Raw genomic sequence first — 23,993 nt, forward strand, 5'->3', positions numbered from 1 at the left:
CAGTTGCAGATAAAGATTAGGCTACACTAATATTATAGTATTAAAAACTGATGAGTTATATTCATTAAAGAAAGTTGATTTAGGGGCCTTTCTCACTCACCAATCGGGGTCGAATCAGCGCCCCCGGGGACGGGGGGGGGGAGTGTTCTCACTCAGACGGACACACCCCTTTTGGATGCGAAGCGGCGCTGATTCGGAATACCCCCCGCTGAACCTGGGACGGTTGAAATAGGTGGTTTCGGGTGCGGGCCAGTGGGAGCGGGGGGCGTGACACACAACGTCGTTACTGTAATATGCTTTCATGCTTGCTTGAATTTTGGGCAGATAAAACCACACAGCAACAACTGGACAATACCCACAAAAACGATATTTATGGGCAATTTGAGAGTTCAGACCTCAACCAAAAACAAGCATTGTGGAGCCTCACAGCTCAGTGGATGAAAACCTGAAGCCACATTACAAACGCACAGCACTTCCCTGGCTCGCATTAGGCCTGGCAATTTTGTTTGCCATGCTATGTCTATACATTGGTTTCTTGTTCAAATGCATTTATTTCTATTAGACCAGTGGTGCCCAACCAGTCGGCCGTGGTCGACCAGTAGATCAATGACATGCAATGTAATTGCCACGAGCGATGGGATGTTAGCTGCTGTACAGGCTAAGCTAACTAGCGTTAGCCGTTAGCTTAGTGTTTAGCTGCTAGCCACAATGCTATACTGGCATATTCCATTCACGTTAGCATGTAAGCTAAAAAACGGCGCCGATTAGACTAAACACCGCTTTTGGTGTTCAATTGTGTTGATGTTAGTTTTGTTTCATCAACAAATGAGAGGCAGAACACACAGTGAATGTATCCGTTTTGTTTATTGCACGTTCTTTGCTGAAAAATAAGTGCTACAGTGCCAGTGGCTATACTAGACTAGTACTAGGCTAAGCTAACTAGCGTTAGCCGTTAGCTTAGCGTTAGCCCTGGGAAACGCTCAAAAGCGAACTCTACAACACCATCCATTCGTGATAAAATGGGGTGGGTTATATTGACAAGGCTTCAAGGACGCGAGAAGGGGGGGGTGCGGCAGGGGCTGCAGCACCCCCTGCTGGATGGGAGTGTAACTGCAACTGCAAGGTTGTTTTGGATTTTATTCCAAATTTGTAACCGAGGCTACTCATGTCACAGAGCGGAACGGCACTGCAGATTTACCCTACTCTTGGAATTCATTCAGATCGTCATAGGGGCGCTGTCTCGATAATGCAGTGTTATTATCAGCGTGTAGCCGACGCATGAACCGGTTGGGATTCGAATAGACGCGGCCTGGAAGCGTCAACGCGGAACTGGAAATCCGTTGGTAAAAAAAATAGACACAGCGGCTGCGCCCTGCCTGGGATAGTTAACTTTTGGGACGCTGAATTCGCAGTAAAGGAATATATGAACAAGCCAGCAGAACTATCCGAGCCCCCGGGAGGGTGATCGAAGACCTTTTGCATGCCGGCGAACGATCATGTATGCGGGGAACGAATTGCAGAGGGATGGCGCAACAGCCAGGTGGGGTAAGCTGGGCTGTGATGTGTGCATCAGAACGCTCAGAGCGCAGAGTTGGGCAGCGGTTTTGAAAAGTTTGATTGAAAAGTTTATTAACAGATTGCAGAATGGGTACAGTACAGTACAGCTCAATACATACAATTGTTAAGGGGATGCAAATCAGAGAGACTTTCGTCTTGTCTACATCAAGGTCCCCCATTTTCAATTCATCATAGTATCCTCTAGTGAACGAGAGTGTTGGTTATGACATGACAGACAGTGGAGCTGTTTGCAGATAGCGAGCATTTTGACGTGTTGCGTGGTGGCGATGTCTCGCAGACAATACAACTACAAGTATAATTCTATAATATATATATTTTATATAAAAAAATATATATATAAAAAAAGAATTTTTTTTATCAAAAACGATCGATATCTCAGCACCCCCACTCCTCGCGGACTTCTCGCGTCCCTGCAAGGCTTGACAACAGAGGTTCAAATATAACTTCATATTTATTGGTTATTTGTTCATTTTATATCAGCATCCAGTCTCCACCGTGTCTCTGTCTCTTCCTGTTTACATTTTCGAGCGTGACATCATCGCCTACGGCAAGCTTGCAAGCTCAAAACGCAAACCGTAAACAAAACCCAGAGCGCACCAAGACTGAGTGTGTACACAAAATAGAGGGGGGAGAGGGGGGGGGGGGAGTTCGCATCAGATCTCGGAATGGACTAGAACGGAATGGAATGGAACCGAATGGGTGAGTGAGAAAGGCCCCTTAATAATAAAAAAAATCCTCATTTAATCAGATTAATCACTTTATTCAAATTGAGGATTTAGTTTGAGGATATATATATTTTTTTAAACTGACGAAGTTCGAAGCCCAAAAACAGGCTTCGGGGACAGCTCTAGCATGCACACACTCACACACACAAAATGTATACCCCCCACACACACAAATATACACACACCCACACACAAATATATGCACACACACAAATACACACACATAAATATACCCACACACACAAATATACACACAACCACACACAAATATATGCACACACACACACACACACACACACACACACACAAATATATGCACATGCGTACACTCACAGAGACACAGGCACACACACCATGGTTTTTGATAGAAAAAACTGGTGCCTGTCCACGTGTCCAGGAAGGCTTTAATGTCCCGGACAAATGGTATCGATGTTTATTGAGCTTATTGCAATAATGTTATATCCAATGCTTAATACCTATTGTCAATCAAAAAAGTTACCATTTGTAATGATTAACGTTACATTACCTCCACTCTGTCTGCACTGTTTGGGTCCATGTAGCACAACTCATTTAGCCACAATTTCAGTGTGTCCGTCCGTATCAATAGTAATAATTAGCGTAACATTACCTCCATTCTGTCTGCAACAGCTCTCTCTCTACACTCATTGAACGGCAGATTTCTTGAGCAAAATGTATTTTGGTGCACCAGGATGGCTCGGTTATTGGGGTCCATGTATAGGGATGGGAATCGAGAATCGGAATCGATTGGGAACCGGTTCCTAATTGTCCGATTCCTGGAATCGCATGCCTCTGTGACTATCGATTCCTCTTATCGATGCCATGTTTTTCCGACAGTTGTGCATTTAAAAACAATAACGTTAGCGCCACGCATGTTGCTAACGAATTCTCTTTTGCAATAACAACCTGTTGAATGCAACTCCAGTTCAATAGATTAAATTAGTTCTCAAATACATTATTTTATTTAAGTGTATAGTTAATTTATTTTTTTACAGTTTTTGTATTTTTCTGACATGGGGGCTCAACAATAAATGATAAATGACAATCAGAAATGTCAAGTTGCATGTTGTTATTCTAACCAGCTTAGTTCTGTTGCATTTCCAATTTATTTATTTAAATTATAAATGTAGCAGGAATCGACAAGGGAATCGATAAAGAATCGGACCGATAAGCAGAATCGATAATGGAATCGTATCGATAAAATCTGATCAATTCCCATCCCTATCCATGTAGCAGCTAGCCACAACGTCAGCATGTCAGTCCGTATCAATAGTTTATGAACGTTACGCGAAGTAGGCGACATGTTGTTGACAAACTGTGGAAACGTACAAAACACAAACCGTTGTTTTTATACATAGCGCTGTAGGTAGCTGTATTCCAACGCAACAATTTACTCCAATCCTCGTTTGTTTTCCTGTTTCACACCACAGCAAACGCACGCACGCACGCACTCCTGAATCCAGCTGCATCGCATATATATATATACAAAATCAATACAGCTTTAAACACACTGTATTAAATGTAGAAAGGGTTCTGTATTGAGATGGTTACGCCCTAGTAATGTGTGATCACGCTGACTGACCGTTTTGTGTGTCTTGCAGCAATGGGAGACGTTCAGCGAGCGCTCGTCCAGCTCTCAAACCCTCACCCAGTTTGACTCCAACATAGCGCCGGCCGACCCTGTAAGTCGATCACCTCACTACGCCTGCTTTCTCCATCAGTGAACCTGTGTTAACAACCACAATCCTTTCTTTCTTTCTTTCTTTCTTTCTTTCTTTCTTTCTTTCTTTCTTTCTTTCTTTCTTTCTTTCTTTCTTTCTTTCTTTCTTTCTTTCTTTCTTTCTTTCTTTCTTTCTTTCTTTCTTTCTTTCTTTCTTTCTTTCTTTCTCCTTTCTGTTTTTATTCTTTCATTCTGACTGTATATGTCCCCCTCCTGTTTCTATATGATGCCCCCCCTCTCTCTGTTTCTCTCTCTTTGTATCTCTGTCTCTCTTTCCTTTTGTCTCTTTCTCTCTCTCTTGGTCTCTCTCTCTCCGTCACTCTGTGTCTCTCTGTCTCTCTCGCTTTGTGCCTCTCTCTCTCTGTGTCGGTGCATAATCAGTACAGTAATTTGCCTGTCATGTGATTCAGCTGGCTTGGCTTAAGTGGAACAACAGTTCTCATTCAAACGGTTAGATTCACCAATTGGGAAGAATCAAACTGGGACATTCACCAATCAGGGAAATGTAAAAATGGATTAAATCACAATAGTTTTTGTCTAATGAGACAACCTGATGGTCGGTACTCTGTATCTGTCCATGTTTAAAGTTTAGAATCTGCACATTCCTTCTCTGAATAATACACATCACATGATAGAACAGAACTCTCTTTTGGTCCTTAATGGAAACATTTAATGTCTGTTAGGTTGTAACATAGTATAAATCACAGATATTGAGATATAGTCTGTGGGTATAATGTCATTGGCTGACTGTTTCAGTCGGAGTTCTCCTCCCCTGTCGCTATCTGTGACTAAGCCCAGAGCACTGCCGCTGCATCCCGGGCTCAGCGTCACCCAGGATGATTGTGATTGGTTTAAAGCAGTGGTTCTCAAACTACGGGCCGTGACCCAAAGTGGGGTTGTGGGTAGGTGACAGTGGGGTCACGCATTGGCATGTAAAATTGGCATATTTTTTTTTAATGTTCTGGCAACATATTTTGGCTAAATATGCCTCGTTTTATAAATGTGTATTGATAACATAGTGCTGTAATACAATTTTCTAATAAATATGCATGATCAAGTTCAATAACGTGTGCTTGGAGAGCAGGTATGGTTACGCGTTTTGTAAACACCACACAATAGATTGACACATGGAGGCCAAGGAGTGTTTTTATCAACATTATGAAATGTCAAAAATGACTATCTTTCTTTATGTCGGTGTGTCTCATCTTTTGCCTCGCTGTCTGTCTCACCTGTCTATCTGTGATTGATTTTATTGATGGATTAAAAACACACAACATGGATCCAAAGGAAAAAGAGTAAGACCCATCTATCTGTGTCTGTCTCCCTAATGTCTGTCTTTCTCTATATCTGTCGGTCTCACCACCTCCTCCTGTCTGTCTTCTCCAGGACACAGCCATTGTCCACCCTGTCCCCATCCGGATGACGCCCAGTAAAATCCACATGCAAGAGATGGAGCTCAAGAGGACTGGCAGTGGTGAGGAAGCTCCAACACATGCACGCACGCATGCATGCATGCACTAGACCAGGGGTAGGCAACCCTAGGCACGCGTGCCTGCATAGGCACGCGGGGGCATTTGCATAGGCACAGGGGGCAGCAGTAAAAAAAAAAAAAAAAAAAAGCTTTGAAATATTATAGTGAAATATTTTGCACTGTTGTCGCATTTATCTTGTTGAAATCCTCCCACAGGTTCTTTTTACTACCACATATTTAATTGAGACCCTTTATTTGTTTATTATTTCAATTTAGCTGGAAATACATTGCTACATCATTCAGTAACATTTGCAGAGCCTTATAACAAAAACATTATTACGGTCAACATTGTGACCAGTGGGATTAATCAACACATTTTATTATTTATTTTTCTATTTCATTGAACATTGCACATGTTAAAAGCCATTTTTTTACTCAAAATGTGAGTATTACCAAGTCAATTGTGTTCTTAAAACAATGACAATAAACATAGTTTTATTAGGTTTAACTTATTATGGATTGAAAACTGAAAACCTTAATGCACAGTAACTGAACTCAATATTTTTATGTTCTGGTAATTATTATTATTATTTTTTTACAGTGTAGTCTTGCGATCAATCAAAACTTATTTACACGATATACCTCACATTCACCCTCCATTCACATCCTGGTGTTCTCCTGGTGTTCTCCATTAGGCCTGTAGGTGGAGCTATGACAGCACACGTACAGTACACACACAGATGGTGTGTGATGTGTCCAAAAATGAATGGGCAAATGTGAGTGAAATGGTCGCACTGTATGCAGCTGTTTGTCTGCATTGCATCCCCCCCCCCCAACTCAGATTTAGGGTTGATACAACCATCATAATAATATTGTTAATAATAACAATAACAATAATGATGAAATGATGTTTGATAATGAAAAATTATCAAAAATACCTGATTATGAGAAAAAAAATGTACGATGCATGGAATATTGTTGAGGCACACTAGTTACAACTATATTTCAAACAGGCACTCCATGTCAAAAAGGTTGCTGACCCCTGCACTAGACCATATGGGACAAAACAAATAATATATACAGGTGCAGCTCGATAAATTAGAATATCGTGGAAAAGTTATTTTATTTCAGTAATTCAATTCAAAAAGCGAAACTCTTGTAGATTATAGATTCATTACACACAAAGTGAAATATTTCAAGCCTTAATTTGTTTTAATTTTGATGATTATGTCTTACAGATCAAAAGTTTGTATCACCAATAAAATTTTTAAAATGGATGTATTTTTCTTTTGTATATAGAAATGTTCATGTATGTTCACTCAGTACTTGGTTGGGGCTCCTTTTGCACAAATGCTTGCATCAATACAGCTAAATATATAGACTTTTCCACGATATTCTAATTTGAGCGGTACCTGTATGTATATATAAAAAAAAAAATGGGCTTCACCATAACCGTCTGCACAGCCTGCTTTTAACGACTCTGGCCACCGCTTCACTACTGTAATGTTTAGGATCTTCAGTGGAACACCCACTCAACCTTACTCACTAAACAACTACAACTGCACACTCCTTAAGTAACAAAGAAACATTGGTACAACCTTCCTAAGCATCCACATTTCAAAAATATTCGCAAACAATTAACATAAATACCGTGTGTTTCACTACAAATCTAGAGCCCATCCCTTTAATGTTTCCATCCCTCACTATGTACCCCCTATATAACTACCACTGACACACGCCGGCCTAGGAGACGGCTCCTGACAGGGTCTCCTAACACCCCGACCAGCCTCTGGTGCCTACCAGGCCAAGGAAGGGGCCATAAAAAAAAAAGCCCAGCTGCCCTCGCTGGTTTGAAACACTCCGTATTGGAGACTACCTTTTTAGCAAGAAGGGTCTAAAACATGGGCTACACACAACATTGTCAACCATATTTAAAAATGTGGATTAAGCTCAGTTCTAAGTACCAAATTGTTCAAATTTGTTTGGCACAAGCCCCATATTATGTTACCATTGACTGATGAAAAGTGCTCGTTGTCTTGTCAATGTAACATAATCGGAAACGGTAGCCAAAGTAACAAAAGGGTGTTTAATTATATATTTACCATGGATTTCGTAAATGAAGGAATAACATAAAGTAACGACAAACAAACCACAGGACTGTATAGACAGGATCAGCCACCACACACAGGGGAGAACAGAACAGTTATACACAAGGGAATGACGAGACAAGAAACACCTGGGCTGATTACAGATGGATACACCTGGGAGGGAAACGACAAAGAACTACAAGACCAGGATAGGGAACTACAACCAGACATTACACATCACACTGGGAACACCTGATCAGGGTACAAACACACCCACATGTAACACAGACAGACAGACAGACAGACAGACAGACAGACAGACAGACAGACAGACAGACAGACAGACAGACAGACAGATCTGACACCATATGAAGGCAGCGATGGACTCGTTGTCTTGACCTTGCTTCTTATTTGTCAAATCTTCAGACCACACACACCCTACCAGTCCTCTGCTGGTGAAGCCTCCAGAACTGACTGAAGAAGCCAAGCTGGCCACCTCCATGAAGTTTGTAAATGCCAACACTGTAGGTGAGTAGCCCAGGAGGAAGGAGGAAGCATCACTGAGGCCATGTAGGGCTGGGCGATTAATTCAGTTTAAATTACAAGGCATGTTGCTCTCACTTTGTCTTGTGTAAACACAGCGCACCCTTCCTTCACAGTGGCGCATCCCCCCCTTGAGCCCAAACAGTAGTTTCAGCTTGTGTTGTAAATGCAGCACACACTTCTTTCACAGCGGTGCAGCCCCCCCCCCCCCCCCCCCCCCCCCCCCCCCCCCCATAGTTTTTGCTCGTGTTGAGAGGGAGGAGGGAGCCACGTTCCGTTACTCCATTTATTATGAAACGTCTTAATTGTAGAAGATGACAGAAAGGCAGCCTTTGGTCAAGAAGAAAGGTAAAACAAATTTGGAGCCGGACTTGGGACAAGCTAAAATACTGTGAAAGATATTGTCACACAGTCATGGCTGCACCACGAAGAAACACCAGTGTTAAAGTTCAATAATGCATATGATGTTTTCAAATCGATGAGTAATCGAGTTTGATGATCATGATTTCAATATCAATCAAAATAATCGTGATTATGACGAGCCGCCCTAATGCCACGGTGCCTGTCTGTGTTGACTGTCCAGATACATACATACTTGCATTGTGTCATACATTTTTTTTAAATTCAGGACGGACCTAGATTAAAATGTCCACAAAGAAGAAAAAAATAGAGGCCTGGAAAATGATGGAATTTAGAAATATAAAATGTGCATGATGTAATAATAATAATAATAATAATAATAATGCAGGACCTCTTTAGAGGTCTTTATTCGGCATGCATGAACTGGGACATGCAATGGGAGCGGCAATGGGTGTCTTTATTAAGGGATGTTCTTCCCTCCCGTAGGTGACGGCTACAGCAGCTCTGACTCCTTCACGTCCGACCAGGAGCCCATCACCAGACAAAGGTTGGTTATTGCTGAGGAACGCAGAAAGGGGTTTAGATTCCCCACTTTTTCTATTCATCAAAGGGGAACCCACATCCAAATTAAGAATTCATACATGTTATTCCTTATTCTTGTCCAAGTACAGTCCAAAAATATGAATGAGCGTGAAGAACTCTCCAAAAACTCAAATTTGTGATGTCAGTTATTAACACTTTGGTTGCCACTTGTTAACATGGTAAAAACGTGGTTGGATGCCAGCACCCACTTCAATGATAGCGTTGTGAACGCATAATCTCTGTCTTAAATTATGGCTATGTGTCTAATCTGCCCGTCATTTATCAATGACTTGTTTGCAGTCAACATTGTCGAAACGGATTGTTTTTTAATCATTTCATTTCCGTTTTAATAGCATTTTGAAAAGCCCTCGTTTTTCAGGAAAATATATAGATTCCGTGATAATCGCCCTTTACTGGAAAATTCTGGCATACACAAAACGTTGACATTTTTCGGCCTATTTGTGAATCGTTTTCAAATAAACGCTAGATTATCGATAGTATATGTGTACTTATGCACGCTATATAAGCGATCTGAAAAATATATTCTCATTTCCTGATCAGCGCGCACACACACACACACACACACACACAGGGCACACGCTGATATATAGGTCAAAACAGATCCGATTACCCCAAGACTGGTAAAATAAATTGCTTACCTCAGATCAGATGTTCTCCAAAAAGATTATTCCAATTCCTGATCGCCATTCCAAATATCGATCGCGTTTATTGATTCAGCGGTGGGTACTGTAAATATGTATTCCATGTTGTTTTGCGGCTCGGCGATCACTTGGATCCTTCAGTTGGCTTGACGGAAAAGTAAAATGAGGAAACTGCCCCCCCCCCCCCCCCCCCCCTTCATCAGTCTAATCTAATGGGGTGCAGTTACACAGGGAGAGACGATAGGGGGTGGTATTTTCTCAATGGAACTCAGAGAGAGTCTGCAATACTAGCGTGAGGCTCGATTGATGAAATATTAATTCAAATCGCTAATAAAAAAAATACGACAAACAAACGCTATATAGCGTTGCTGGCATTCAACTGTCGGCATTAACTAACAACAAAACGCGTCCGTGGCACTCGAAGTGTTAAGTCTGAAGCTATTCCATAGATGATTCATTGGGAGAGATGGTAAAGGTGACACTGAGGACCCCCAGGGGAATGTTCTGAGTATACAGGTACATGTTCTGTTTCAGAACTGAGAACACTACTATAATGAAGTTCATTTTGGGTATAAAAACAAACATTCTGTGGGTCCACAAAGTCAAAGTCTCTTATTCATAGTCAATGGAGCAGCTTCAGACTTAATAACTGACAACATCACAAGTTTGAGTCTTACATTTCTGGTCTCTGGCTTTGGGAGAGAGGAGCTCATGTTGGGTGGTGTTCTCCTCTAATTGCTCTTTTTGCTGCAGGTCTCAGTCGGGTACGTCTACTGAGGCTCTGAAGGTGGTGGCTCCGCCCCCTCCTCCGCCCCGCCCCCACCCCTCCCACTCTCGCTCCTCCTCCCTGGACATGAACCGGAGCTTCTCCGCCGCGCCGGCCGCAGGTCAGCCTGGTGCCGTGGCATACCCCCCCGCTGTGCCTCCCAGACCCCTGCCTACACAGGTGAGACACATACCCCCCCGCTGTGCCTCCCAGACCCCTGCCTACACAGGTGAGACACATACCCCCCCGCTGTGCCTCCCAGACCCCTGCCTACATAGGTGAGACACATACCCCCCCCTGCTGTGCCTCCCAGACCCCTGCCTACACAGGTGAGACACATACCCCCCTGCTGTGCCTCCCAGACCCCTGCCTACACAGGTGAGACACATACCCCCCCCGCTGTGCCTCCCAGACCCCTGCCTACACAGGTGAGACACATACCCCCCTGCTGTGCCTCCCAGACCCCTGCCTACACAGGTGAGACACATACCCCCCCCGCTGTGCCTCCCAGACCCCTGCATACACAGGTGAGACACATACCCCCCGCTGTGCCTCCCAGACCCCTGCCTACACAGGTGAGACACATACCCCCTGCTGTGCCTCCCAGACCCCTGCCTACACAGGTGAGACACATACCCCCCCCGCTGTGCCTCCCAGACCCCTGCATACACAGGTGAGACACATACCCCCCGCTGTGCCTCCCAGACCCCTGCCTACACAGGTGAGACACATACCCCCTGCTGTGCCTCCCAGACCCCTGCCTACACAGGTGAGACACAAAACAAAAACAAAACTCATTTTCATGGATTTACAAGTGCAGTGGCATAAAGAGAGCGAGGGGGCAGATAGAGGAAGTGGAAGGGAAGGGAGAGCGAGAGAGAAAGAAAGGCATGATTATTCCCAGTAGGCCTGAGATTAATCATAATTGCAATTTTGTTTGTGTTGTTTTCTCTGTTATGTGGAGTCATGTTCTACCTGCGTTTAATTTTAAATTAATATATTAAAACCAGCAGTAACCTGGTAGCAATAATAATATTGATGGTTAATTACTTACCCTCGTTAACCGGACAGCCCGGACACACACTCGAGTGCACTTCGCTGCACTTTGCCCTAGTCTGTCGGCTTAATGCGACGGATGGGCCTGCATCTGTGAAGTTTGGTGATTTGGCAATTGAAGACAGTTTAATGCACAAGTCCTTCTCAACATCATGCAGTCTTTGGCGATATTTTGTCATCACTGCTGTGAGAGCAGAGAGTCCAGCCCTGTATAGATAGGTTGTGGCGAAGGGCATTAAAATCCTCACGGCTTACATTGCCAGGTCTGGGTACGTATATGCTGTCATTGCCTCGGTCCAAAAATCCACAAGTGGCTTTCGTTTGAACCGCAGGAGCAGCGCTCCATCAGATGGTCGATGCTGCTGTTGTAGTGACAGGAGGGGAAATTGGTTGAATCCACGTCTGAGATGCATCCATAGGTGGGAAATATGTCCGTAGCTCAGCAAGTTGGTTGAGGTGTTCTGTTATTAGGCTTTTTGCAGGTTCACCCATGACAACTTCGTTTCCCTCCAAGAACGCATCATCATCATCATCATCATCATCATCATCATCATCAACCTTTATTTATTCTCAAATACAATTGAGGTCACCCTCATTTTCAATGTCATCGAGACTTTACAGACATTTCAATGCACACATTTCTACAATAATAAATATGAATAACTATTCATATAGTACTCTTCACACATGGACCGCAGTCCAGAGTGCACCACAGCAATTAGTATAAAATGAACATAGACATAAAATCAGCACACAAATTGACACATTTTTTCTTTTTTATAAATAAATGAAATGTAGGGAAACATGTAGAGACAAAGGTACATGTAGCCCAAGTAATTTAGCAAAGTTGACCACCGGATTCACACACACTACACCCTGCTGCCACCCTCTGGAACTATCTGGTAATGCACATCAGGACCTCAGACTCACTCCACACCTACAGAATAGCCCTCACAACACATTCTGAGTGTCGTGCCCATGCAACACAAGACATGCAAAACATTAAATATCGTTGGAACCATTTATGATAAAGAGATAGAGAGAGGCAAAAAGAGGTATAATAACAAGCATTGGAACTTGTTGACGATGATCCAGATAATATACCGTAATTCCTCTAATAGTAACCCCGGCTTGTATTTGTTTCAACTGTAGCAGATACCAGGCTTGTATTAGGAGGAGGCATGTATAAGAGAGAGGCCTATATTTCTAATTTTCAAACGGATCATAATGAATAAATCAACATTTTGTGTCAGTTTGAACCCAGTAAAATGTACTGGGTTCATTTATTGAAACCAAGTACTGTATGAAATACGGTAGTAAACAGTGCAATTACAGGTGGTCAAAAAAAGTAAAATAAAGTAAAATAGTGCAATCACAATACTGGTATAATAATAATAACTTCGTTTTATACAATTCTGAGGTAGGCTTACTCTCTTGGTAAACATTAACACCATACCATTCAGGGTTAGAAATGAACATTTTTTTCAAGGGCTCTTTTTGCCCCCCTTAATTGATTTTCGGGGGCTTTTTTTGTATTTCGGGGGCACTGAATTTTTATGATAAATGGTAGGGGTGGGACGGTTCACAAAATGGACGGTTTGGTTCGTATCACGATTTTGGGGTCACGGTTTTCAGTTCGATATACGTAAACTTTTATTAAAAAAAAAATTAACACTCAAATCTAAACATGCTAATTTATTTATTTTTATTTATTTATTAAAAATAAAATAAAAGGTTTACAGTGTTTACAGCCTTAAATAATGTTTGGCACACAAAGACCGAACTGACTGAAAAATATAGGCTACATTTGTCAAAGTATTAACTTAGTGCAAACAAACAATATGCTCAGCCAGACTTTCCTTTCTTTAATATAAACACACAAAAACAATGTCAACCATGTTTAAATTCCCTGATTGTCAGTTCTTAATGGAAAGATTCGTTTTCTGCTTGAAATTATTATGTTTCTGTCTACATTTATTTAGACTAACATTATTTAAATATTGAGTGCAACTGTGGTGGATTACGTAATTCGGTGAGTTGGAACTATCTAATGGGTTGGCGCCGGGTCCCCACGGACATTTTAGCGTCACGGACCACCAGCTCAGGCAATGTTATCAGCTCCGGTAACGTTAGGAGGAGTTCATAACATCAACATGCAGTGGAAAAGCGGCAATAGTCCCGGTTGGAGTTAGTAAAACACAGTTGTATGTTAGCCTTCTTGGATGTTGAATAAACTCCTATCATTGTCTTTAAACACCCCGCCTCTCACACTCCCATTTCCTCCTCTGCTACAGTAGCTAGTAGCTACGGTGACATTTCATTGACTGTACAGTATTAGCTTGCGGGCTGCGTCGGGCTACCATAGTTAAAACGTGCGTTGTGTTTACAAACTGCTAACGCTATGGCAAGATGTGTGTAGGCCTATGTAATGTTAATGGCTATGTTTTTAAAGTTGTAATGAAGATTGATTTATATTGTGCGTGCCATTTTTACACAAACTGACTAGCACCTGGCTGCAGTGCTGCTGCTGCCTGCAGCCAGTGCAGAAATTTTTTTTAATTTGCGCGCCATCTGAACCGTATGATACACAGACGCACCAATACCGGATAAATATATATATATAATTAGTAAACTGTCGGGGGCATTAAGTGCCCCCCTTAACTGATTTTCGAGGGCATTATGCCCCAAGCCCCCGTTAATTTCGAACCCTGATACCATTATATGGTATTTACTGCACAGCCAGGCCAGCATATACAGGGCCGCCTGGGAGAAATGCGAGGCCCTGTGCGAGATTTAACGCGAGCCCCCCCCCCCCCCCCCCCCCAAAAGGTTAAAAAAAAAATATATATATATATATATATATATATATATATATATATATATTTTTTTTAATACAGTCAACATATTCTTAAATAATAGCGCTGCCCGAGGCGGGGCATGATACAGTCAACATATAGCAAAAGAGAGAGCGAGAGAGAGCTCCCGTTCTACAGTCAATATACAGTGTACAGAGAGAGAGAGAGAGACACATTGGAAAGAAATTGAAATGCTATTTGGCCCTAAACAGAGAGTACACAGTGGCAGAATACCTGAGCACTGTGACTGAAGATCCTTGAGCACAGCCTAGCCATCGAGAAAGGCCGCCATAGGCAGACTGTGTGTGTTAGAAAGAGAGAGAGAGAGAGAGAGAGAGAACATGTGTGTTTGTCATGTGTGTGTGTGTGTTAGAGAGAGACTAGAGCATGTATGAGAGATTCAAAAGGACAAAGATCAACACTTAAATCCAAGAGAGAGAGAGAGAGAGAGAGAGAGACACATTGGAAAGAAATTGAAATGCTATTTGGCCCTAAACAGAGAGTACACAGTGGCAGAATACCTGAGCACTGTGACTGAAGATCCTTGAGCACAGCCTAGCCATCGAGAAAGGCCGCCATAGGCAGACTGTGTGTGTTAGAAAGAGAGAGAGAGAGAGAGAGAACATGTGTGTTTGTCATGTGTGTGTGTGTTAGAGAGAGACTAGAGCATGTATGAGAGATCCAAAAAGACAAAGATCAACACTTAAATCCAACAAGAAGAGGGTCTATACCAGAGAAACCAAAGCAGCAAGGAGCCAATGGCCGACATCAGCTAAATAGGCTAGCCAGGTACTGTGACACCAGGCCACACACAGCTTTGGCCAACGGCCCAACGCTACCCAAGCTACACAAACGACCATTCACACACAGCACATGTCGTATCTCCAAATGTTGTGAAGTAGCATATGTTTTGCCTGGAAAAAAACATCGTTATTAACAAAACATTCGGGAGGGGAAGGAAGGAAGAGTGGGGTAATGTCATGACATCTTACCTGCACGAGGAACGCAGGGCGAAAGGCCGCAACACAGGTCTCCACGTTGACGAAAGGCCTCTCGCTGTCGGGACAAATAAGCTATGGCCAGAGCCTTGTCATGGTGCAGGCCCGACTACATCTTCTGTCAAAGATGATGTCGTAGTCAGAGTGCCAGGGCCTGCTATTCTCAAGGCTAACTGATAGCATCAAACGAACGTTCCCAGCTGACGCTAAACAGCTAACTGGCTAACAGTTAGCTCAATCAGGCACCTGGCTGTATGTAGCCGCATAGCTTGCTTCTGCGTTCTGCAAGCTATGCGGCTACATACAGCCAGGTGCTCTCACCAGGCACACACCGTTAGCTACTAGTAGTACTATATTAGCTAGTCGACCAGTTTGGCTCCAGAGAGAGAGAAAGAGAGATAGGTCAGGTCCACGGCGGGAATATAATCATAGGTTGACTCACCATAACGCAGTATCAACGCGGCGCCAATGGTAAAGTTGGAAGGAGACTTTCTTGGCCCACGGTGTAATTTCTTCTTCTTCTTCTTCGAGTACTTTCCGGCAGACTGGACACCTTTCGGCGTATTGCTGCCTAACAGATTTATCTGCTCACAAGTTCTCTTCTCCTTCTTTTGAAAAGACATCCACTCGCCTCGCTCCTCTGAATAGCGCTGAATTATCTACCTCGTGTGTCTTCTTCTTCTATTTGGTATTATGGCGGTCGGCGGACGGGCCGGAAACACTATCCTAAAATCTGTAGAGCAGCAAATCCGCAGAAACCGGAAAACTGCAGTCTGCAGAGCCGCAGAGGCAGGAAGTCAGACACATTCTACAAACGTGTCTAATGTGAAATATATAAGCATATAAGCAAAACTAGATTTTAGGTCTGTGATGAAAAAGGGCCTCGCGGGAAGGGGGGCCTAGCAAAAAAATAAAAAAAAAATAAAAAAAATTATTATTTTTTTTTTTTTTTTTTTTTTTGCTGCGAGGCCCCCCTTCCCGCGAGGCCCTGTGCGACCGCACTGCTCGCACACCCCCTGAGGCGGCCCTGAGCATATAACAACAATAACAAATTATATTGCCTATGGTAAATCCGTTGAGGGAAATACCGTAATTCCTCTAATATACATGAAACCCGGCTTGTATTAGGAGGCCGGCTTATAATTGCTTAGCTCAACAGCGCACCCGGTCATTAATAGAGACCCGGTTTTTAATTGAATACCGGTTACTATTAGAGGAATTACGGTAAATGAAAAGGACTCTTGAGTCAGATACCTTGGACAGTGATGACAACAACAATCATAGTGACGGATTTGATGCTATGGTTTGAAGTAGCCTACACTTCAATTGATCTGGCAACTATATCATATATTGTGCAGCTTGAATGAAAATCACCAATATCCAAATAAATGGCTTCCCTCACTGAGGAAAATGTGTATTTGCCCCAAATTTCACATGGAGGTTCAAAACACCTAAATAGTTATTCAACTAAATGTTTTTTTCACTGGGAGTTTCAAATATTGTATGTTCACACAAAGGGTAATGTATGATGGTGGCTTTACACTGCACCAGAAATAAAGGGTAGGTTGACACTTGATACTGATTAAAAGAATTAGCTCAGAATTGGCAAAAATATAACACTATGTCCAGGCAAACCTTTGTCTTTGTAGGCAGACTTTCAGTTTTAATTTGAGGGTATTTACATCCAAATTAGGTGAACAGTGTAGGAATTATAACAATTTCCATAAGTGCTTCCCCCTTTTTAAGATACCTAATTGGCTGCTCCGCTGTTCCATGGCCAGGTGTGTGTTATTCCCTCATAGTTAAGTGTGGTATTTGCATTTGGAATCGGTTGCCGTCAACATGAGGTCCACTAAGAGTTGCCGCTATCCCATCAAAACAAACCCATCAGAGAGATTAGGTGTGGCAAAATCAACTGTTTGGTAATTAAAAAAAGAAAAAGAATACACACTGGTGAGCTCAGCAACATCAAAAGACCCAGAAGACCATGGAAAATAACTGTGGTTATTTTCTGGTTAAGAAAATCCCTTCACAGTTGGCCAGATCAAGAACACTCAAAGTCAACAATCAAGAGAAGACTTCATCAGAGTGAATACAGGGGAACAGGAAGAACAGATTAGAGTTTACCAAAAAGCATCTAAACTGTACAGTTCTGGAACAACATCCTATGGACAGATGAGATCCAAAGATCAATTTGTACCAGAATGATGGGAAGAGAATAGTATGGAGAAGGAAAGGAACTTCTCATGATCCAAAGCATACCACCTCATCACTGAAGAATGGTGGTCGTAGTGTTATGGCATCGGCATGTATGGCGGCGGCATGGAACTGGTTCCCTTGTATTTATTGATGACCTGACAAAAAGGTAGCAGGATGAATTCTGAAGTGTTTCGGGCAATATTTTCTGCATATTCAGCCAAATGCTTCTCATTTAACTCATTGGATGGTGCTTCACAGGGCAGATGGACAATGGCCCCAAAGCACACTGAAAGCAGCCAAATAGTTTTTTAAGGCACAGCAATGGAATGTTATGCAATGGCCAAGTCAATCACCTGACCTGAATCCAATCCAGCATGCATTTCACTTGCTGAAGGGAACAATCAGGAACTGAATAGTTGCAGTAGAGCAGGGGTTCCCAAACTTTTCAGGCCGCGACCCCCAAATAACAGTGTCAGAGAGCCGCGACCCCCACTATTATAGGAGGTTAAAATTTTTTTGTTTTATTATAACTTTATTTTAATTTTTTTTATAAATGAAAATGTATGGTTGAAACATGCAAACGTTCAAACGCACACACACTAATAAGCATTGGAGGCTTTTAACCAGGGCCGGACTGGGGAAATCACTCAAGCCAGGAAATATAGTGCAAAATATAGCCCCAGTCAGGCCACTTTTTAAGCAGGGGGTCTGGGGGTCCCCCACCAGGAAATGTTTTGTTACAAAGACTCAATTTCCTGCATTCTGGTGCAGGACATTTTTTATTTGTACCCTTTAAATGCCAGTGTTTGTGATGGCATCACAAATTATTGTTAAAAAACAGGCTAGCATATGTATGATTAGCAACAACACTGATTTTGGTGGATTTTCTGTTTTTTTGTAATGTCAGATTGAAAAAAATACAATCTTTTATTCAACTTCAGCCCTGATCATAACACCACATTCATTTTATAATTCTAACCCTTTAAATGCCAGTGTGTGTGATGGCATATATTTGCAATATATCAAATGCAAAGTCGATTTTTCTGGGGGGGATTATTACAGGCTAGCATGTGTCAATGATTAGCAACAACAGTTTTTTGTAAGGGTCCCGCCTCCACCAATCACATGCGGCTCCCTTTGTGTGTGTGTGAGAGCAAGAGAGAGAGAGAGAGATTTTTTATTTTATTTAACCTTTATTTTACCAGGTAGTCACTTGAGATCAAACTTGTGTGAGTTGCAGTGATCTCCTGGTTGTTCCCCACCTAGGTTATCTAACTATTGCGCTGCTGCAACTAGAAACACTGGCCTGGCCTGCTTCTAAGTTCAGTGACCTGACTGCATAATTATTTTTTTGTTATTGTTATTATTTTATTTAAAAAAAATAAAATCATCTGGCGACCCCCCCACGGCGGCTCGCGACCCCCACTTTGGGAACCCTTGCAGTAGAGCAGTGGTTCTCGAACCTTTTCTGTCAGGCCCCCCTTTGGTGGACCAACATATTTTGGGCCTCACTCCAACAAAATAGTCATGACATGGGCCAAGTTTAAATGTATTGAAATAACATCAATATCATGAGCTTTCAAATTGTGCAACCACTTAACAATAACATTCTACATCATTAACAATAACCAAAAACGGAGAAAAGATGATGAAATGTGCAATCCTTTTGCTAGAACAATAACATACTATATGAATTGAAAATGGGGGACCCTGATGGAAACAAGACAAACGTCTTTCTCAGGTCTGCATCCCCTTAACAATTGTATGTATTGAGCCGTACTGTATTGTACCCATTCTGCAATCTGTTAAATAAAGTTTTCATTCATTCATTCATTCATTCATTCACTTAACAATACAGTTCAATAGACACTCGGGCTGTGCTTTAAAAAATAAAAGATTTTGAGAAATCTCACCAAGAGCGAGAGAAACGTTGTCGTATTTTCTTGACTTTGTTTTTGGCTTAGCGTCACACTTGTTTTGTTTCTGAAGCATCGCTTGTCTTTTTTGTCCTTGACAAATATTTCTCCATTCTGTTCACCTACTGACACTTATCCTCTCCTATCGGCTGCTTGTTACCAACAAGGTCTGCCCTACATTTTCAAAAGCCTAGAGAAAGCTTGTCTTAACAGTTACTAAACATAGTGAGTTATGCATGTACATTTTATAGTATTTTTCATTGCGTACGTGCGTCTTTGGAGACCTATTTACAGAACATGCTGCGTCTATTCTATCCGCGCTCCGTCTCCGTTGATCCGACTCGGGAACGCACACACTTATACAGTCTTGCTAGGTTCAGTGTGGACGACCCGAAGCTGGCAGATTGGGGGGAAAGAGAATCCATATCGTGGTATAAAGCCGCAAAGTCTATGTGAAAATGGCTACTGACACACCGTGGGCTGAGCTGAATGAACCCATGAACCCATTCATGGAGAGCGGAGGAACGTGACGGTACGGGTTGGTTTGTTTATTGTTGTGCACCGCGAGAACCCCCCCCCCCCCCTCTGTGTACTGTTGTAATTCCTACGCTGTTCACCAGATTTGGATATAGTGAGTCAGCTTTTACAGACAGGAGCTCAAACTCCACTTTGCATTTGTTTGTAGTTTACTATCCACTATCGGGGCGACAGTGGCTCAGGAGGTGGAACGGTCATCTGGTAATCGGAACGTTCCCGGTTCGATTCTGACTCCTACTACTGGGTAGCGTGTCGGAAGTGTTCTTGAGCAAGACACTCGACCCTTAACTGCTCCCAATGAGCAGGTTGCTGAGAAAGCATTCCACCAATTAACATCGATAAGTATTGAAATAGGGGTTCAGAAAATCAGAACTATCCCTCTAATGTCACACGTCTCTCCACCCCCCCCTCCCCAGACGTCGGCTCCCCACGGTGGGCATCGGGTGGATGGGGAGGGTGCGCCTGGAGGCGGAGGGGCCCCCACAGCCACCACAGCCACCTCTCCCCAGCAGGTCCCACAGCAGCCTAACTTCGCTGACTTCAGCCAGTTCCAGGCGTTCGCCGCCTCCGATCAGCCGTCCAGCCTTCCAGAGACGGACAAGCTGAGTGAGGCCGGGCAGGTGGGTGTCGAGGGGTGGAGACCAGATAGGTGACGATAGGCGTTAGTTTAGACGGGTGTTTTGTCACAAACACATGCGATATGTGACACAGTAGCTGCCTGAGTGCTCGTATTGTGGTTCGGCAAGGACGACAAGGTTACGGGGGCTAAAGCTAACGTTACCCCCGGCCTGTATCTTTGCTAGAAAAAGAGCATTAATTATAATAAAACACAAGATACCCAATGATGAGTATAAGTGCTCAATAAAAAAAAAACACTCCAGGGGAGCTCCAGTAGCTCACCGCGTATCTCGGCGCTATTTCGGCGTCGCGGACAACCGTGCGCGTCACGGATCTGGGGTACACGAGTTCGACTCCCGGACTCGCCGTATTTTCTCAGTGTCTTTCCCCCGATCTATATCCTATTCAACCTGTTTCTGTCGGTCATGCTTGACCAGAAAAAGCGATAAACGCTGAAAAGAACCAGCTGACTGGTCAAAAAAAAAAAACACTCCCATTGCCAAAATAAAGTCTTAACAAGTCTAATATTTATACTATGGAATTACACACTACAAATGTACTAACGGCCCCCAAACAGCATTGCCAACTTCAACAGACCCGCACCCCTTTGATCGGAGTTTCAGGTATTGACAATCTCGATGCTACATAGTACATGCCCTACCACATGGCCCACAATAGCCACCACAACCCAACATGTAGATAGATAGGCAGTGAGAGCCAGCATATCACCAGGGCTATCAAGTGGGGACCTCCCTTCACTGGTGTGATAATAAATAGTCAAAGACGCATAGTTTGACTCTCGATTAGTTGCATTATGAGACGTCACATTATGGCTTATAAACTGACATCCCAGTGATTATGCCTTGAGTGCTACACCACTGCAGACAGTGATTATGCCTTGAGTGCTACACCACTGCAGACAGTGATTATGCCTTGAGTGCTACACCACTGCAGACAGTGATTATGCCTTGAGTGCTACACCACTGCAGACAGTGATTATGCCTTGAGTGCTACACCACTGCAGACAGTGATTATGCCTCGAGTGCCACACCACTGCAGACAGTGATTATGCCTTGAGTGCTACACCACTGCAGACAGTGATTATGCCTTGAGTGCCACACCACTGCAGACAGTGATTATGCCTTGAGTGCTACACCACTGCAGACAGTGATTATGCCTTGAGTGCTACACCACTGCAGACAGTGATTATGCCTTGAGTGCTACACCACTGCAGACAGTGATTATGCCTTGAGTGATACACCACTGCAGACAGTGATTCCAGTTGCTGCAGTCTGTTTGTTTGGAGAGAGAGAGATTGACCCGTGTTTTACGACTCCTCCCTGATGTTTCCCCTCACCCAATGTTTTGTGTTCTTATTGGCTGTAGCTCATCACCACCTCATTAGCTGTAGCACACTGTATCCTACTAGTTCAGTTAGTGAGCAGGTCACACTGTATCCTACTAGTTCAGTTAGTGAGCAGGTCACACTGTATCCTACTAGTTCAGCTAGTGAGCAGGTCACACTGTATCCTACTAGTTCAGTTAGTGAGCAGGTCACACTGTATCCTACTAGTTCAGTTAGTGAGCAGGTCACACTGTATCCTACTAGTTCAGCTAGTGAGCAGGTCACACTGTATCCTACTAGTTCAGTTAGTGAGCAGGTCGCACTGTATCCTACTAGTTCAGCTAGTGAGCAGGTCACACTGTATCCTACTAGTTCAGCTAGTGAGCAGGTCACACTGTATCCTACTAGTTCAGTTAGTGAGCAGGTCACACTGTATCCTACTAGTTCAGCTAGTGAGCAGGTCACACTGTATCCTACTAGTTCAGCTAGTGAGCAGGTCACACTGTATCCTACTAGTTCAGTTAGTGAGCAGGTCACACTATCCTACTAGTTCAGCTAGTGAGCAGGTCACACTGTATCCTACTAGTTCAGCTAGTGAGCAGGTCACACTGTATCCTACTAGTTCAGTTAGTGAGCAGGTCACACTGTATCCTACTAGTTCAGCTAGTGAGCAGGTCACACTATCCTACTGGTTCAGCTAGTGAGCAGGTCACACTGTATCCTACTGGTTCAGTTAGTGAGCAGGTCACACTGTATCCTACTAGTTCAGTTAGTGAGCAAGTCACACTGTATCCTACTAGTTCAGTTAGTGAGCAGGTCACACTGTATCCTACTAGTTCAGCTAGTGAGCAGGTCACACTGTATCCTACTAGTTCAGTTAGTGAGCAGGTCACACTGTATCCTACTAGTTCAGTTAGTGAGCAGGTCACACTGTATCCTACTAGTTCAGTTAGTGAGCAGGTCACACTGTATCCTACTAGTTCAGCTAGTGAGCAAGTCACACTGTATCCTACTAGTTCAGCTAGTGAGCAGGTCACACTGTATCCTACTAGTTCAGTTAGTGAGCAGGTCACACTGTATCCTACTAGTTCAGTTAGTGAGCAGGTCACACTGTATCCTACTAGTTCAGCTAGTGAGCAGGTCACACTGTATCCTACTAGTTCAGCTAGTGAGCAGGTCACACTGTATCCTACTAGTTCAGCTAGTGAGCAGGTCACACTATCCTACTAGTTCAGCTAGTGAGCAGGTCACACTGTATCCTACTAGTTCAGCTAGTGAGCAGGTCACACTGTATCCTACTAGTTCAGTTAGTGAGCAGGTCACACTGTATCCTACTAGTTCAGCTAGTGAGCAGGTCACACTATCCTACTGGTTCAGCTAGTGAGCAGGTCACACTGTATCCTACTGGTTCAGTTAGTGAGCAGGTCACACTGTATCCTACTAGTTCAGCTAGTGAGCAGGTCACACTGTATCCTACTAGTTCAGTTAGTGAGCAGGTCACACTGTATCCTACTAGTTCAGTTAGTGAGCAAGTCACACTGTATCCTACTAGTTCAGTTAGTGAGCAGGTCACACTGTATCCTACTAGTTCAGCTAGTGAGCAGGTCACACTGTATCCTACTAGTTCAGTTAGTGAGCAGGTCACACTGTATCCTACTAGTTCAGTTAGTGAGCAGGTCACACTGTATCCTACTAGTTCAGTTAGTGAGCAGGTCACACTGTATCCTACTAGTTCAGCTAGTGAGCAAGTCACACTGTATCCTACTAGTTCAGTTAGTGAGCAGGTCGCACTGTATCCTACTAGTTCAGCTAGTGAGCAGGTCACACTGTATCCTACTAGTTCAGCTAGTGAGCAGGTCACACTGTATCCTACTAGTTCAGTTAGTGAGCAGGTCACACTGTATCCTACTAGTTCAGCTAGTGAGCAGGTCACACTGTATCCTACTAGTTCAGCTAG

General features: G+C 43.3%; 1 protein-coding gene across 2 annotated transcripts in view; it reads left to right on the plus strand.

Annotated features, from left to right (window-relative positions):
* The window catches only part of reps1 (RALBP1 associated Eps domain containing 1), a 129,212-nt gene that overhangs the window by 88,855 nt on the left and 16,364 nt on the right, over positions 1–23,993 (plus strand). Inside the window, exons 10-15 of one of the 2 annotated variants that reach the window (XM_084314756.1) lie at positions 3,923–4,003; positions 5,428–5,515; positions 8,026–8,127; positions 8,989–9,049; positions 10,500–10,692; positions 20,490–20,693. In XM_084314756.1, coding sequence (XP_084170882.1) covers positions 3,923–4,003; positions 5,428–5,515; positions 8,026–8,127; positions 8,989–9,049; positions 10,500–10,692; positions 20,490–20,693 — 729 coding nt within the window. The remainder of the gene's footprint in view (positions 1–3,922; positions 4,004–5,427; positions 5,516–8,025; positions 8,128–8,988; positions 9,050–10,499; positions 10,693–20,489; positions 20,694–23,993) is intronic. The other variant, XM_084314757.1, reaches the window with a different exon arrangement.

This window comes from Notolepis coatsorum (genome assembly GCF_963971535.1).
Source record: "Notolepis coatsorum genome assembly, chromosome: 5".
In the NCBI taxonomy this organism is placed as follows: domain Eukaryota; kingdom Metazoa; phylum Chordata; class Actinopteri; order Aulopiformes; family Paralepididae; genus Notolepis; species Notolepis coatsorum.